This window comes from Vollenhovia emeryi, unplaced genomic scaffold (genome assembly GCF_000949405.1).
Source record: "Vollenhovia emeryi isolate VEMERY1.0 unplaced genomic scaffold, V.emery_V1.0 DF939150.1, whole genome shotgun sequence".
NCBI lineage: Eukaryota > Metazoa > Arthropoda > Insecta > Hymenoptera > Formicidae > Vollenhovia > Vollenhovia emeryi.
This window is the reverse complement of record NW_011967216.1, coordinates 2,197,666-2,214,747: the sequence shown is the minus strand read 5'-3', so window position 1 is coordinate 2,214,747 and position 17,082 is coordinate 2,197,666. Positions and strand designations below refer to the sequence as shown.

The following is a 17,082-nucleotide window of genomic DNA, read 5'->3' as shown; positions in this document are numbered from 1 at the left end:
AAATTGTATACTTGTTCCCAGATTTATGTTCCCAGATAGCTTGTCTCTTAGACATGCATTATCTCTCTATTTAATGATAAGATTATTTTAACTAGTCAATCACATCGACATGGTGCGTCAGAGTGTTAAATGCGGTTCCTCTTGATAATTAGCTCTCACCAAGTATTACTGCCCACAGTTCACCAGACACATTTTGATAACTTAATTTTCAGATTGAGAAGAAACGAGAAGGAAACAGACAGCAAAATGGTCTTTGAGTCAATCGTTGCCGAACTCCTCAACAAGGTGATTGGTGAATATATTGAGAACTTGGACTATACGCAGCTTAAAGTCAGCCTCTGGGGAGGTAAGAACGCACTCGACTCAATCCTTTCGCTCAAATTGCAACAAACTCTTTGTTTTCAGGTGATCTCGTGTTAAATGACTTGTTAATAAAAGAGTCCGCATTGGATGTGTTGGATCTGCCAGTGAGATTGGAATATGGCCGCTTAGGTATTAAGATATTACTCATTATAAGTCTGTGAAATAATTTCAGACTCTGACTTGGTATCGTAGGAGAGAGGTAAAAATTACTACGAGATATATTTCAGGGAAATTAATACTCAAGATTCCATTCAAAGATATGTGGAATGGTCAGATCGATGCGATAGTAGAGGAGCTGTTTATACTGGTGGTACCTACGAGTCAAGTTTCGTACAATGAAGAGAAGGAGACGAAAGCGCGGTTGGAAGCTAAACGAGCGGAGCTCGAGAGGGTGGAAAAGAGGAAACAGTTGGCGGACATAAAATGTAACCAAGTTCTTACAACTGTTGTAACGACGATAACAATTCACTGTTTACACGCGGATTTGTTATGTCTCGACTCTTGCAGCGCAAGAGAAACTGGACGATTCGATGGTTGAGAAGCTGATCGCTCGCATGATCAAGAACATTCATGTGGAGATCAAGAGGATTCACGTGCGGTACGAGGATCATGTCACCTTCAAAGAACATCCGTTTTCCGTTGGCTTTACCCTCAATACCTTTGTCCTCGAGAGCTGTACAGGCTCCTGGGAGACCACTGGCAATCTCAAGGACATGTATGCCATTCCGCAGATCTTCAAACTGTGCGGTCTGGACGGGCTGGCCGTCTACCTCAATACAAGCGTGGAGCAGTATAGCAAGAGCTCGCAGTCCACGTATTCCACTCTTTTTTGTAGTGGCATCGCAACTATGGACTACACTCCAACGGGCTACCGATATCTCCTAGGACCGATCAATGTCAAGGCCAAGCTCAAACTCAATCCCAAGCCCGAATCTGATGGTAGCAACTACACTATCCCCAAGGTGACTTAACGACATATCCCTTATCCCTTATCCCTTACAATTGGTTCAAGTTGATTCGTTCTCGCAGAGAGAGAGAGAGAGAGAGAGAGACTAGAGAATATAGTTTGAATCTCGTACCTTGCTTCTTTTCGTCCAGGTATGGCTCGACCTGGAGATGCAGAAATTACGGATTGGCCTAACGAAGCGCCAATATCAGACCTTGGTGCGGCTGGGAGAGGGCCTAGATCAGGCGAGGAAAGCCGCGCCGTATCGGAAATACCGACCAAATCTGACATCGTATCGCGGCCACTACAAGGAGTGGTGGCATTTCGCGTACACCTGCGTCCTCGAGGAGACGGTGCGACGGTGTCGTCGTAACTGGGACTGGAACCACATGAAGCAGCACCGTGACACTTGCCGCGCCTACGCCGAGGCCTATCAGACAAAGCTGACGACCAAGAAGTTGGCAAAGGAGATTGATGAACGGCTGACGGACTGTGAAACGACATTGGACATTTTCAACCTGGTGATTATTCGACAGCAAATCGAAATGGAAGTGGAGAGGCTAGCAGAGCGAGAGAAGAGCCTGAAAGCGAAGCGAGGTTGGTTCGGTTTTCTGTGGACCAGTTCGCAGGCTGAGGAGACCAAGGATCTCAATTCGGCTGCAGCCATCATGCGCAGGTTTGTCAAACGTATAATAAATAAGTTGACAACTTTTACGTCGAGTTTTCTGATAATCCTAGAGGTTTCTGGAACTTGATGTGACTTGGTTTCACTTGAATGGCTCAGATTCGAAGAAGCGATGACGCCGCAGGAGAAGGAGAAGCTCTATCGGGCAATCGATTATCAAGAGAATAGCGCACCCGCGCACTATCCAGAGACGTACGAAATAATTGACACACGTTTCCTTCTGCACGGTCTGCAAATCACTCTGCTGGACACAGACAAGGAGCACCCATGCGTCTTGGACTTGCAGCTACACGGCGTACGGACGGGCTTCAAGTCGCGGCCGTCTGCGAATGCGATCCTCGTCAGTGCCTCTATTAGCGACATGAAACTGCTGGGCGTGACGCAGAATGCTCGCGTGCCTTCGCTCTTCAATCCGGAACACGGCAGCTCTGATAGCGCCCTGCTGTCGGTCTCCTACGAGAAGAATCCGATCGATAAGCTGTGCGGTGATCGTGTAATTGTCAAGTCTCGATCCGTCGACATCATCTACGATGCGCAAACCATTGTAGAACTGATCGACATGTTTAAGGTATTCTTTTTTTCTCGAATCGAATTCTCATCTAATTATAATTTCTTCGTTGCAAACTGTTTAATATTGAGAAATATTTATAGGTGCAAGACTCTTCAACGTTGAATCAGCTGCAAACAGCCGCGGCAGAACGGTTGGAGGGCTTGAAGGAAATGTCGGCGCTCGGGCTGGAATATGCTATAGAAAAACATTCGGTGTTGGACATACAAGTGGATATGCAGGCGTCGCAACTTATCGTACCGCACGGCGGTCTCTACGATGACTCGAAGGCGTTAATCGTCGTGAATCTAGGTAGTCTAAAGATGCATTCCCTGGAGAAGGGCAAGAGCGACATGGCTGGCGTTAGCGTTAAACAACTGGTTAGCATAGGCAAGAGCGAAGAGGAAGTGTTGCTGCATCTGAGGGAGCACAGCTACGACAAATTCGTTTTGAAGATAGTCAACTTTCAAGTAATAACAGCTTTTATTTGCACTTGTTGAGTAGAAAAATTTATGTAAAGTAATACTGAGAGAGAGAGAAATTTCTACAAATCAATTATGTTAAAATTGATTTGTTGCCAGGTGCTGGTCTCGCTGCCGAATGAAGAGTGGCGATCAGCTTTGGCAAGTACCGAGAGTTCCCTGACATTGCTCCATCCAACTACTTTGGAAGTTCAGTTCCACAAGTGTCTGGTGACGGACGATCCTTTGTTGCCAAAACTACGGCTTCTTGGTCACCTGCCGTCAGTTGCCGTCAACATAACGGATGTTCGACTACTGCAGGCACTCTCGATCGCGCAGAGCATCTCCCTACCCGAGGAGGAAAAACCAGCGGAATTGCAGCGTATCTCTCTCTCCAAATCCATTTCGCAGTTATCGCTGAAGGAGCTCGGCAGCACGATATCGAGCATCGCCGACAAGAGAAAACAGCAACAGGAAACCGCTGCCGTGTCGATGAAGCAGACTACTGACTTGGAGATGAAATTCGAGATGAAGGAATTTAAGCTGTCAGTGTCCAGACAACGAGACGACGACGGCGAGTCATCGGAATTCATCAGGTTTGCGGCGCATAATACATTTCTTTTTTGCTTTTCATTTATTCTCCCATACCTTGTTGCGACAAGGTACTCTCTCTCAAGATTCCAAGGTTTCTCTCAGATTCCAGGTGCTGCAGCTGGAGGCGGAACTGCTGCAGCGTACATACGATCAGGTGGTGCAGCTGCGACTGGGCGGCGTGCAGATCCGGCAGCTCTACGAAAATCAGGACATCTTCATGGTTAACACGCCGATGTCGGCCGGCAGGGACGAGTATTTGGTCGTCGTGCAATATGTCAACGTGAACAAACGCTCGCCAGAATTTGCCACGCGCCACGGTTCTGTCGTGAAGCTGCTTCGACTAGAGTTCACCTCGCTAGACACGCTGTTACATCAAGAAGCGCTTATCGAGCTGCTACGATTCAGTACATACATTCAGGACCGAATGAGCTCGCTCGAAGGTGCTCGGAAGAAGGAGGTCGAGCGCCCTCGGCCGATCCGTTTGACCTCCATCCAGGAAGAGAGTTCCGGTTTCTTCAAGGAGCAGCTACAGAAGCAACGATTAAGACCCCCTGGGCGACGCAGGAAACAAACCGTTGAATGCATCGATCTAAAGGTGAATGCCAAGATCGGCTCGATCAATCTAAAGATTTCGAGCGCCGCCCGGGACATTACCGCGCTCTACGTTGAGCGTATCAGCGTCAACTTTCTCAGCAAGTCTTCGTATTCGCAAGTGAACGCCGATCTCGCCTCCATCAGCATCAAGGATCTCAATCCTGCTTCCGTGTACAAGGACATCGTGGCTGTGGAAGGATCTACCGAGTCTTTGCAAATCCAAACGGTGATATACAACATCGAGCACTGGGAAATGGACAAGAACCACATGTCCGTCAAGGTTACGATGGGCTGCCATCGCATTGTCTTCCTGAATGCTTTCGTTGCCAGCTTTATGAATTTCCTCAACAACTTCCAAGCGGCGCAGAAAGCTATCAAAGACGCGTCGGCGGCAGCGGCGGAAGCCGCAAAGACAAACATCAAGGATGTTCAGGAGAGTGCTTCGCGCATCGAGCTGAGTATCAGGATCAAGGCGCCCGTCATATACGTGCCGATGAATTCCAAGAACGAGCACAGCTTGATGCTAGACATGGGTAATCTCGTGATACGTAACGTCTTCAAGAAGCTGGACGTGACGAACGAGGAGACCAACGAGTGTCCCGTGGTAGATGAAATGAAGATCGAGCTGCAAAACTTGAAGCTATCTCGAGTTCGGCTGAACACGGAGAGATTTACCAGCGAGAACGAGGTGCTGCTGCTCGAGCCGGTAACGTTTACGCTGCTGATGAAGCGCAATCTGTCGACCGCCTGGTTCACTGCCATACCAGACATCGATATGTCGGGCAGATTGAACAGGATCAATCTGCTGTTGAGCAAAGAGGACTACGCTACGATTCTCAAGGTGCTGGAGCAGAATCTGGGCGAGACGTTCGAGGACTCGAAACCCGTGCAGCAAGCCCTGCCTGCATCTGGTCAAGTCAAGCCCGAATGCGGTGAGCTCCAGCCGGCGTACAAATATGAGATCGACGCGTCGCGAGAGGCACCATCGGCGGATGACGCGCAGGAGCGGCACGCTCACACGTCCGTCAAGTTCGAGTTCGTAATGGACAGTCTGGTGATCAATCTCTTCACCGGCGGCTCCAAGTTGCTGCAGTCGCAAGCGTCGCCGCTGCATCTGCCCGAGCATGGATTGGCGCGCTTCAGCCTCACGCACTTTGCCGTCAAGGGCCGCGTGTTCGCGGACGGTCTACTGGCCACGTCGATCCTGCTGATGAACTGCACGCTAGACGACACGCGACAGAGCCGAGAGGGCTCGCTGGTGCGGATCATGGAGAGGACCAGCAGCGCCACCGCGCCTGGATTGTCAGGAGGGCCGAGCGAGGATCAGCTCGACAAAGGACGACACGCCAAGTACGGCCAGGCCAGGAGTATGCTGGACGTGACGGTGCGCCAGAGCCCGAACGACACGTTCGTCGACGTGCGAGTTTTCTCTTTCAGCATCATCGTATCCCTCGATTACCTTATGAAGATCAAGGATTTCTTCGATGCGGATACCGCGCCGAACAAGACGGCCGTTGCTGCCTCCTCGAGGACCGAATTGGTGATGCCAAAGAAGAAAGCAGCGCAACAGCAGTCGGCGGCTGCTTCGACGGCCAAGATGTTGACTGTAAATCTGCACGTGGAAAAGCCGGATATTATCCTACTCGAGGACATGGACGACATCAATTCGAATTGCATAGTACTGAATACAGAATTGTTGCTCAAGGTACGCGTAATGGGGGAGCACCAGGTGATCGCGGGTTCCATTAAAGACCTCTCGTTGCTGACGGGGATATACAATCCTGCCAAGAGGGCCGACTGGATCTATCAGGTCTTGAGACCGTGCAGCATCAGCGTAGCTGGCTCCACGCCAGAAGGCAAAGGGCTTCATTTGGAGGTCTGTTGCACAGACGTACACGTCTCCGTTTCGCCAGGTGTAATCGAGATATTGAACAAGGTCATTCACACGGTAACGAGAAAGGAGGAGGAGGACAAGGAGATTGTTAAGCCTGAGCCTAATTACGAAGGATTGTGGATCGTCACTCCCTTTGAAGAGAATAATTATTGGTTCTTGAAAACAGAAGTCGCGATGGAAGCGCTCGAAGAGATTACGTATCCGGCCGACGCGGACGAGATCGTGGCGGCCTACAAGCCCGAATTGGCGATCGTCTCGGCGCCGACGATCTTGTTCACCCTGGAGGCGGGTGTCGGCAACAAAACTCTGCCCATGTTGCTGCTTCACCTGGGTTTCCAAAGCAGTGTCAACGATTGGAGCACAAAATCCATGAGCGTAGACTGCACAATGTCGATGATCATGGCGTATTATAACAGCCGCCTCGCGCTCTGGGAACCGCTGATCGAGCCGATAGAAAGCTCCGATAACGGCAAACGCGCCTCGACGCCGTGGGAACTGAAAACGAAGATCCAATTTAACGACATAACGCTAGACTCGAGAGGTGCTAGTGCGATCAGCCCCATCTCGGAGAGCGAACCCGAGGAGCTGCACCAGTCTACTAAGATGTCCATCGACGTTACGTCCTCTGATAATCTCGAGATAACTGTGACCAAGACGTGTCTGGATGTCCTCAAACAACTCGGACATTCCTTTTCCTCGGCTATGGAGGCCAGCGGCAAAGGGCCTACCAGGAAAATGGCGCCGTACGTGCTCAAGAACGAGACCGGTCTGGCGATAATACTCGACCTCGAGCACAGCCTTTTCAAGGTCACTACGTATATTCCGTCCGTTTGCTTCGTATCATTTTATTAATTAATATCCGTCGATCGATATAAAATGACTTGGCTCTTGTAGATTTTTGACGACGGATCGACAACGCGAGACCACAATGATTCCTATATGGAGGTAATCCTTGAAACTGGCGCGTCGATAGAGCTCGCACCCAAGACGTCCAAGTTGGGTGACGCGCGTCTTCTCGAGCAGTTAAAAGTAGAGGCGGTGAAGGATAGAGAAGACAATAAATTTTCCATATCTGTAAGTTATTAAATAGACGTAGAATTTGTGATTCTTCGAGACTCTAGAGTTGGACATAATATAATGATATTTTGAATAGTTCAAAGGTATTCAAGGCAAACTGGCGATACCTGTGCTGAGGGCGGATAGGAGATTCTTCTCTCTGAAGCACCGGAAGGAAGGCTCCGAAGAATGGGGTATCATATCAGACATCATTGTGGAGGAGGGGAGCACGATCGTTACTCTTCGAAGTGTACTTCAGGTAAATAGAGGAAAAGGGGAATTGTCTCATCTGAGATACTTGAGTTAATCGGCTTCTTCCCGCGTGTCGTAGGTCCACAATCATTTCGCGCAGCCTATATCTGTTTATTACATGACAAAACGTGGAAATGAGGTGGAATGTGTAGGTACAGTCGCACCGGGAGAGAAGCTCAACTTACCTCTAGATGCCGTGTACACTCCGATCAACATTTATTGGCTGTTTTTCAGTGTCGATGGGTACGTTCGCATTTTTGGACATTAATAACATTGTTTTAGCTCCACGAAATTTTCAACCGGATCTAATTTTCTTTAGATATATGGTATCGGTCGAGCCATTCCTCTGGAAGAACCTGCAGAAAACTGTTTCCATGACGAAGCTATTAAAGTGCGAGTCGCGAACCAAACGGGACGCCACAGAACCATTTTACATACAGGTCAACGTTCTTTCCACATATAATTTCCATGATGAGATACTTGATGAACGATGAATAGTAGAGAAATAAGGGATATCCGTTTGTACAGGCTGTAGGAGAGATCGAGCAGGTGTATTTCGAGAATACCACTCGATACACTATGGCTAGTACCGTTTACAACGTACACCTGTACCCATCTGTGTACCTGAAGAATTTCCTACCGATCGACATCATTATCTGCTTGCCTGGCACCGCTCAGGAGAGCTTACTCGAAGCAAGTGCCTCTCTGCAACTTCCTACGATTGATCCAGTCAAATCAAATATAATAATCAAGGTAGATATATATATATATATATATATATAGTAAGATATTTGAGAATTTATTCATATTAAGTAAATTACAGCTGCCCAATTACCTCGAAAAAGATTGGTCGTGCAAAGGAGAGATTGTGGCAAACCCACCGGAGTTTGCGGTATGGTCGTTCGAGTCTTTCGATAGCGTGCAAAAGGTGATCCTGGATCTCGGGATGCACACGTCTTACAAGCACAGTTCGATCGTCATGGCCTTGTACTGTCCCTTCTGGATGCTGAACAAGACTGGTTTAATGCTGTCCTACAGAGTATGTTTCTTTGCCTCTGCGTACAATTTGCAATTTATTATCGATCTTTACATCTGCCAAAGAAAATCTCTTTCTAGAGCTCTCTAAGAGTTTTTTTAACACTCAACCGTGTTCTAGAGAGCCTCTTTTGCTCCGCTCAAACAGTGTGTGAAATTTTTTACTCATACATGCACCCTTTTTACGTCGTACTTGCTAACGTATGCTTCCTCGCCCGAACGGTCTTCAGCCTTTCTCGTGCCCCCTCCTCCTTCGTTAATGTATATCTAGCAATACTAACCCAGCACTGCATCTTGCCTGATTAGAGCCCTGTATTCAACATGCTCCATTATTTTACAGAAGTCAAGTAAGGGTGGCAAAGAGCACTCGAGTCCGATCAAGGTAGAGATTTCCTGTTATCGTGCCACATTATTGTGCTTTTCGTATAAATAGTCATCTTGTATTATTAGCAAAATTAGCAATCAGAATTTTGTCCAAGTCTATAAAATTATTGGATTATTAATAATAACTTAAAAATAATTTCATCAACATTGATTTATTGTCGGCTGGACATCGATGTTTAACGCTTTATTCGTGAAAATGTATATGCAAACGTCTTTCAGAAATTTGTTTCCGCTATGAACCCCCATCGGCAACGCGCACAGTACAGGAAGAGGAAAACGCGCGCGGTGACGCATCGCTTTATTTCAATATTATCGCTGTTCTCGTGCTTGTGTTCGCAAGATTATCAATTATTATGAAATAACCGTCGTCTAATCTAATCGTATCTGGAACCGGAACTGAACGTCACAAACTGTGTTAGATTATCATCGTGTTAGTCATGCTAATTTCTAACAGTTGCATCTTATCAAACATAAAGCGTACTCACACATAAACGTTATCCACATCACATGTGTAATTGTGCTTTATCACACACGCTAATTTCTGTTTACTTATACTGTCATAGTCCTCCCTTTCCTTCTTCTCATCCAATTTTAGATTTGTTGAATCGCTGCGTATGGCGAATCCATCGATTCTCAAATGTCTCAGCGTTTCGCTTGCATTTTTTTAGATACTAGGAATAGACAAAATATCCCGTTCGCAAACTCGACAAAGTTTGTATAACGAGCTAATAATATGAAGGTGTTTGGTACTTGTTCTTACTAATTGCATGATGTACCGAAAGAATTATTTTTGACGAGTTGAGTGAGATTAACTTGTATCGATTGCTCTTTTCAGACTACGGACGATTATCTAAACGTCTTGTACCACCCGGAGCACTTTAAGGGACCTATTCTGTTTTCGTTCCGCTCCAAAGCCTTCTTCGGCAAGAAGAAAGCCATGATCAGAGTGGAGGATGGAGAGTGGTCTGACAAATTCTCCATCGACGTCGCAGGTAGCGAGGGTGTGGTAGCCTGCAAATACAACGGAATGATATATCAGGTTCTTATATTTTACTTTATGCTATTCGTTAAAGTGTATTAGTAATAGGTGGATGTTTGTGCTGAACGTAAGAACATAAGAACATGAGAGCATAAGAAGTAAAGAAGAAGGAGTAAAAAAAATGCAAGTGGTAAAATTCTCGTTTTTCTCTTACTTGTAGATTGGGGTAAACAATCAACTGACGTACAACTCGTTGACCAAGCAGATTACGTTTACTCCCTACTACATACTTATCAACAATGCAGATTTCCTCATAGAATGCCAGGAGGGTGATCGACCGGCCGATCCGGCGGTTAAAGTACGTTAGATATAAACAACTCGATTACCGTATCGCTCAAATATTCTAGTGAAATATTGCGCTATAATGTCATTGCTGCATGCCAAGGTGCCTCCTGGTGAATGTGCGGCCTTGTGGCCCAGAACCGAGCACGAGAACAAGACATTGAAAGCCAAAGTCGCAGGTCAGCCTGAGAAAACTGCGGCGTTTATTTATACCGACAGCCACACGACTCTGCTGAAATTGGACAATAAGGTAAAAAAGAGCGCAACTAACCAAAATAATCAACAATTGTATTACATATGATTTAATTTGCACCACAGTACGGAGGGATCAATGTAGATGTACAAATCAGCGAGGGCGGCGTTTACATCTCCATGTCGGCCTACAGTCCAGGCAACGCACCAGCTTTGATCGTCAACCATACGCCACATGCCATTAATCTGTGGGAAAAAGGTTCGATTAATGTTAGGTACGTTACGGAATGCGCTCGAGTGATTGTTAAACTTGATGCCAGATTATCAAGATGTGTCGAGTATCAAGATTTAGTTGTATACAAATCGATTGCATGTCTGTACAATGTATCGACAGGTCCGTGCAGTCGTATAACAGAATGTTTTATACGTGGGAGAATCCGGCAGGCCCGCGAAAACTGGTTTGGGAGGATAACAACGGCAAGGACATCGAAGACAATCTTCGCAAGGTAAACGGAAAAAAGGACAAAGGGTCTTTGTTCAAGTAAAGAATCCTCTGTTCTTTTCCAGGATAATCTTGGAACCTTCCAGCTGCCGGATGTAGACGAGAAACTATTCTACGTCTCGTTCCTGGACGGTACTCAGCGAGTGCTGCTGTTCACTACAAATCTAAAGATCGCCGAGGATTGTCAGCTGGCCGGTGACCTGGAAGTGATAGATCAGGAAATCACGCTGAACATCCATGGTATTGGATTCTCTCTCGTGAACAATATTACCAAATCCGAGTTGCTGTACATGTGTATTGCCAGGTGAGAATATTGCGACTTTTAATGTTAAATTTTATTTAAATGTACCCTATAGTTTCACACACAATTAAAATTCGATAATATTTAACGAAATGACAATTGCTCTCTTTATATGCGCCATCGTGTAAAATAAATACGATTCTATGATAATTCAGCTCGGGAATTATATGGGAGACGTGTAAATCCCTTGGCGGTCGATGGCGAGCGTTAAATGCCAAGGAAGTCTATGCAATTGAGGAGGGATATCAACGGTACATTAGGGAGTTGCAAATCGGCAAAGATGCCGACTATCGGATGATGTTGGAGCCGAAACTAATGGTAAAGAGCAAAAAGTTGAACGCTCGATTCTAGAGCTCGGATTTTAATTTCTAAACCAGGAATCCAACTTGATCTTTACGTGGTGACATATATTGTTCTCAGGTGGATTATCTAAATATGGAGATGCTGAGGCCGCATCGTAGATATATGCGACGTACATTTCAGACTGGGCTTTGGCTACAATACCGTACCTCGATGCATCAAGTACAGCTGCATGCCAAGATCAACAAGCTTCAGATTGATAATCAGCTGTCGGAGTGCGTATTTCCAGTTATACTAGCTCCAGTGCCACCACCAAAGAGCGTCACGCAGAGTACAGGTTATTATTTATATGACGTGAGAAACAATTTCTCTCGTTAACTCTCTTGTGACATTTCATTGATATATTTCTCCCCAAACTCTTTCATTGATTTATTGTTTTCTGTAGTGATGAAACCTTTTGCGGAGCTCAGCATGGTCAAGCGCCTATTGGAGCACAGCACCGTGCAGCAATTCCGATACTTTAAGGTTCTCGTGCAAGAGTTTCACATCAAAGTGGACATCGTTTTCATAAATGCAATAATGAGTCTGCTCGAGGCGAACGAGGTCAACGATGCCGAGGAGGTGAGAAGTGGGATATTGAGATTTATATATTTCCAATTGTTTTCGATCGATACGATCGTCTCGTTCGTTTGTTCCAGAGCGCTTTATTCCGCACGGACATGAGACTCGTTAACGAACCGTTAATGTACCACGTTAATCTCATCACCACGGCCGAGCAGAAGAACTTTTTCGATCTGCTGCACTTTTCGCCTCTCAAGGTGTGCTTCTCGCATTTCGATATAATAAATGGAAAAAACTTGACATCATCTTGTATTCCTTTCTTCGTTCATACAGATACACATTAGTTTCTCAATGACCGGAAGCGGAGGAGGACCATCGGCGCTGCCGCAAGTACTTAATGTGCTGCTGCAAGGAATCGGCGTGACGCTGACGGATATTAACGATATTGTGTTCAAGTAAGGCCTTGATGCAATTGGAGAGATTTGTTTAAAAGATTAGACTTGGTAGTCTTGTACTTTTCTATTGGCGCAGATTGGCGTACTTTGAGAGAAACTATGTATTCATGACGCACAAGCAGCTCGTTTCCGAGGCGAGTACTCATTACGCGGGCCAGGCGATCAAACAAGCGTATGTACTTGTGTTGGGACTCGATGTGATCGGCAATCCATACGGGCTCGTGATCGGCACCATGAAGGGCATCGAGGACTTGTTCTACGAACCCTTCCAAGGGGCTATACAAGGTCCAGGGGAGTTCGCGGAGGGCCTGTTCCTCGGAGTGCGCAGCATGTTGGGCCATACTGTCGGTGGAATGGCGGGCGCTGTCTCCAAGATTACAGGAGCGATGGGTGTGTGTCTCGATGTTTCCTCCAAATTATGTTATGTTATACGTCTATTTTTGCGTAGGCAAGGGTATAGCTGCTCTGACCTTCGACAAGGATTATCAACGAAAGAGGCAAGAACAGCTCAACAAGCAGCCCGCTAACTTACAAGAGGGTCTCGCACGAAGCGGAAAGGGTTTAGTTATGGTAAGAGGCATTCGTTAGTCTACTAATTAATTTGATACATCTACGAATTATTTATCTCGCCTCGCCTAGGGTGTAGTCGATGGTGTAACGGGTGTAGTAACGAAACCCATATCGGGCGCGAGGGAAGAAGGTGTAGAAGGGTTCTTCAAGGGATTTGGAAAGGGTGTTGTTGGACTGGTTACCAGGCCTACGGCTGGTGTTATCGACTTTGCAAGTGGTTCCTTTGGAGCTGTCAGACGGTAATGCAAAAGTAGTTTTTTCACAACTTGATGAATAAGACAATTAAAATTGGAAATTGTTCATAAAATTAGCCCAAGTAGTACGTGCAAATATGGAGGTAACATTTTAACATTCGTTTCAGAGCCACCGAGCTGAGTGAGGAAGCAAGGAGAGTACGATCGCCTAGATTTCTCCAACCGGACAGTCTTGTTAGACCCTACATAAAGGATGAAGCCGAAGGCAACAAGATATTGATGGTAAGAATGCCATTTTTAATTTTAGGTAGACAGTCTGTTATTAATATTATGGTACAAAGGTTTACGAAGGAGAAAGTTAATTGTAAATGCTTTATTAAAGAAATGTGTGTAATTAAATTTTGTACAAAAGTCTTCCATTTTATCTTCTCTTTCTCTTCCATAGGAATTGGAAAAGGGGAAATATGCGCACACGGATGTTTATGTCTACCATGTATTCATTAACAAAGACGTGCTATTACTCACTGACAAAAGATTGTCGTACGTCGAACACAGTGACTTGTTTGGTGGTTGGCGGGTTAGTATTTATTACAATTCATTACAGTTAGTATTGGTCCTATGTGCTTGGGTCATTTGTTTTTCCAGGTTGACTGGAGTTACACTTGGAACGAATTGAGCGAAGCAAGAGTCGTAGAGAAAGGTGTACAGATTGTTCTTAAAGACACTAATAAGAGAAAGAAACTCAGTGGTCTATTCGGCAGTGCAGACCAGGCAAAGATACTCTTAATAACGGATCATAATGTTAAACAAGTACGTATTACCAACGAGTTGTATAGTTTCGCAAAAATATTATCTATCAAACATCATATTATTTTGCATTATATTTGATCGTCTCTCATGATTAATCTTTCCCGCAGCTGTTGTGCGGTAAAATACAGGAGCAGGTTAATCAATCCGGAATATAACACAGCAACTCACAAACACGAGAAAACGTGCTCGAACGCTTTCGAGCTATATAGGAAAAGTAAAAAGGCAAAAGAAAGAGCAAGCAAGCTTCATTTCCGAGCGAACACTGCGAGCGAGTTTGCACAATTTCTATGCACATTTTCTACAGACACTGTTTATAAGACTGATACCGTGTAATCGCAACAATCAGATAAACGCTAGTTAATGTATCAAGTAGCGAAAGAAACCGTGTGGAAGAGTGTATATACGGGATCTTTTTCATACACTTTATTATACAAATGTTCAGAGCTCGTTCGCGGTATCGGTATCATTGCCGAACGAACAACGTTAGATCGATGCGAAGGATGCGTCACATTTGTCAAATGAAGTCGAAAACGAAATATTAATTACGTAACTTGAATCGTTTAGTCGAGTATAAGAGAGTTACCGTTTACTACGGTCAAACAAAGTTTAAGACGTAAAAGTAACCTGTTGTAAAGAAGTTGAAATGAGACAAAATGACAGAAAAGTGAATCTCATTTTGACAAACTGAATTAAAACCGTACAGTAAAATTACTCCTACGTACTTGTGTTGAAGTATTATGCAGATTTTTTAAGAAAATCCGGTGAACCGGTATTGTTTTGTATTTATAGAAAGTTAATTTTACACATCACTAACATGCCGTATTGTTAATTACATCGTAACGCGAGCGTCATCACTCAGGTGATATATATATATATATAAATTAATTAAGTAACGCGCTTAATTATCTTTCTGCTGATGGTATCCGGTGAAAATATTAAATAGGATTTACCACGAATGCCATTGACGCAATCGATTAGATGCATTGTTAAGACGTAATAAATTTTATTACTGAGCTTGAACGCCTAAATGATTGTGCATCGGTGATATTTCTACCTCGTTTTATTCTTTTTAATACTAGTTAATAATTAGAAGTGTAACAAAACTTAAGTTATATAATAATTAACGTAATCGATCTTTGTAACTAATTTGATTTCGCTCGATTCCGCGAAAAGTTTTAATTGAAACCAAAGATTTCACCCGTGCGACGACGCAATTGTTACTTGTATGTGTATAGTGTACACACTGTGCTTATTACGTATTGAATTAATTGAACTGTACATAGAGTTCTATTGCAGCACTTGGACAATAAACTTACATTACAACTATTTTCTGCATATTACAATAATATTAATTGCACCCTCACACACAAATATTTAATGCAACCACTTGTATCTTAATTCATTTGTCGCTCGTAACTGTCATTGATTCAGACTGATTGACGATATAGATTTGTAGATGTAAGATTCGGGGCATAATTATAGGGATGTTTAGGCATTAGGTACAAACAATATAAATCAGAGTTGAACAAGAGGTTTGATATATGCTAACGAGTAATTGCACACGGCCTGCCCAATGCGGTCCGACGATACCGATATCGAGGAACAGCGGATCCCACAGCATATCCCAGGTCCTCCGCAGCTGCCGCCGTTAATCAAAGGCCAGAAAGTGGAAAGCGTGAGTGATGTTAATCTTCTCGTTGAATTTGTCAACTTGACGTATCTCTTGTAGAATTCGGCAAAAGAAATGTCATGTTTCCTAATCTTGAGGATTAATAATAAATTGAAATTCGAGGGGCCATACACCGTGACGGTGACCGACGAAATGGTAGCGCAGAGGGAAAGGGAGAATCTGGCGCTGTACAAGGCTTGGGTGCAAGAACAACGCAGGAGAAATCTGCTGCCGCAGGAGGATGCCGACGAGTTTATAGGTGACTTTAAAGACGTCGTCGTACGGAGGAGCTTTGTCCGCAAGATTTTTTGCCTCCTCACGCTGCAATTGATGTTCACCATCCTCGTAATATCCATCTTTATGTTTGTGTAAGTATCTGGCTTTAATATATCTTTTCTTCTCTACTGTGCAGTTTTACTTTTCAGGGATGAAGCGCAGAAGTTTATGATGGTGCACTGGTATCTGTGGATCGTTGCCATGTGAGCTAAGGAAAAGTGAAATAAACTTTTGTAAACTTGAATCTAAAATATTCGCTGGCTCTTTTAGGGTATTCTTCATTGTCGCTTATTGTGCCATAAGCTGCTCGGTGCATGCAAGACGAACACCACCGTTCAACTATATTTGTCTATTTCTGCTGGTACGATTTTCCCTCGCAACAAGGTGATATAGTCTGCCCTGTATAAATTACAATAAATCTGTGTTAAATCGCAGACACTAGCAATGTCGTACCTGGCCGCCTTCGTCTCCGTGTCTTACAGCATCGAGGTGATTCTCATCGTAATGGGTATGACTACCGTCGTCACGATAATCATAGCTCTCGTAGCAACATTCTCCAAGGTAGTTTCTCTACACCTTTATTGAGCGATGGTTTTCTTACAAATATTACGATGAGATTACAGTTTGACTTGACAATGAGGCCGGGCATGCTGATGGTGATTGGGCTGGTTTCGATCGTAGCCATTTTTACGGTGCTGATAATCTTGCTGTTCACTCATATAGTTGTCTTACGCCTGGTAATCGCCATCATTGGCACTCTCTTGTTGTGCATGGTCAGTGTATTTTCCATTCTTTTTTCTTTGGCAAATTCTCACATCTCTAAAACAGCAATTGTTAATTTATGTATTTTTAGTATCTCTACTTTGACGTGCAAACCATTATGGGTGGACGCAGAATAGAATTGAGTCCCGACGAGGTCGTCTTTGCGACTACGCAGATTTACGTCGATATCGTACTGTTGTATCAGTACTTGCTCATGTTCATGGGATTCTTCCACCGCTGAAAGAGAAAGCAAACATACACATTTACATATTTTGTATTGTGTACATATTACATTGTAATATTTATATCAAATATAATCTTGTTGCTGCTCTACCTTTTAATATAATCTGAATTACTC

The 17,082-nt window shown here is 44.5% G+C and overlaps 2 protein-coding genes across 4 annotated transcripts; both read left to right on the top strand.

Moving 5' to 3' along the window:
* The first annotated feature begins 212 nt into the window (after positions 1-212).
* LOC105565687 (vacuolar protein sorting-associated protein 13C) lies at positions 213-15,341 on the top strand. 3 transcript variants are annotated; one of them, XM_012019089.1, is made up of 35 exons: positions 213-346; positions 406-492; positions 591-788; positions 871-1,325; positions 1,462-1,985; positions 2,094-2,562; positions 2,646-3,011; positions 3,123-3,598; positions 3,699-6,891; positions 6,979-7,158; positions 7,238-7,399; positions 7,472-7,635; positions 7,712-7,832; positions 7,921-8,145; positions 8,216-8,431; positions 8,768-8,809; positions 9,031-9,096; positions 9,647-9,850; positions 10,011-10,148; positions 10,236-10,382; positions 10,451-10,599; positions 10,719-10,830; positions 10,892-11,130; positions 11,283-11,445; positions 11,548-11,764; positions 11,873-12,048; positions 12,126-12,245; positions 12,322-12,443; positions 12,520-12,833; positions 12,892-13,013; positions 13,083-13,252; positions 13,375-13,489; positions 13,653-13,784; positions 13,853-14,017; positions 14,125-15,341. In XM_012019089.1, exons 1-35 carry the CDS (start codon positions 247-249, stop codon positions 14,170-14,172), a joined length of 9,897 nt encoding a protein of 3,298 aa, XP_011874479.1. In that variant the 5' UTR covers positions 213-246; the 3' UTR covers positions 14,173-15,341. The 3 variants fall into 3 exon arrangements, with proteins under 3 accessions (XP_011874479.1, XP_011874480.1, XP_011874481.1); XM_012019090.1 differs by lacking the exon at positions 9,031-9,096; XM_012019091.1 differs by lacking the exons at positions 8,768-8,809; positions 9,031-9,096.
* A 76-nt stretch (positions 15,342-15,417) lies between these two features.
* LOC105565688 (protein lifeguard 1) lies at positions 15,418-17,070 on the top strand. The gene is made up of 6 exons (XM_012019092.1): positions 15,418-15,692; positions 15,810-16,054; positions 16,112-16,165; positions 16,233-16,323; positions 16,398-16,523; positions 16,816-17,070. Exons 1-6 carry the CDS (start codon positions 15,591-15,593, stop codon positions 16,963-16,965), a joined length of 768 nt encoding a protein of 255 aa, XP_011874482.1. The 5' UTR covers positions 15,418-15,590; the 3' UTR covers positions 16,966-17,070.
* Positions 17,071-17,082: the final 12 nt, after the last annotated feature.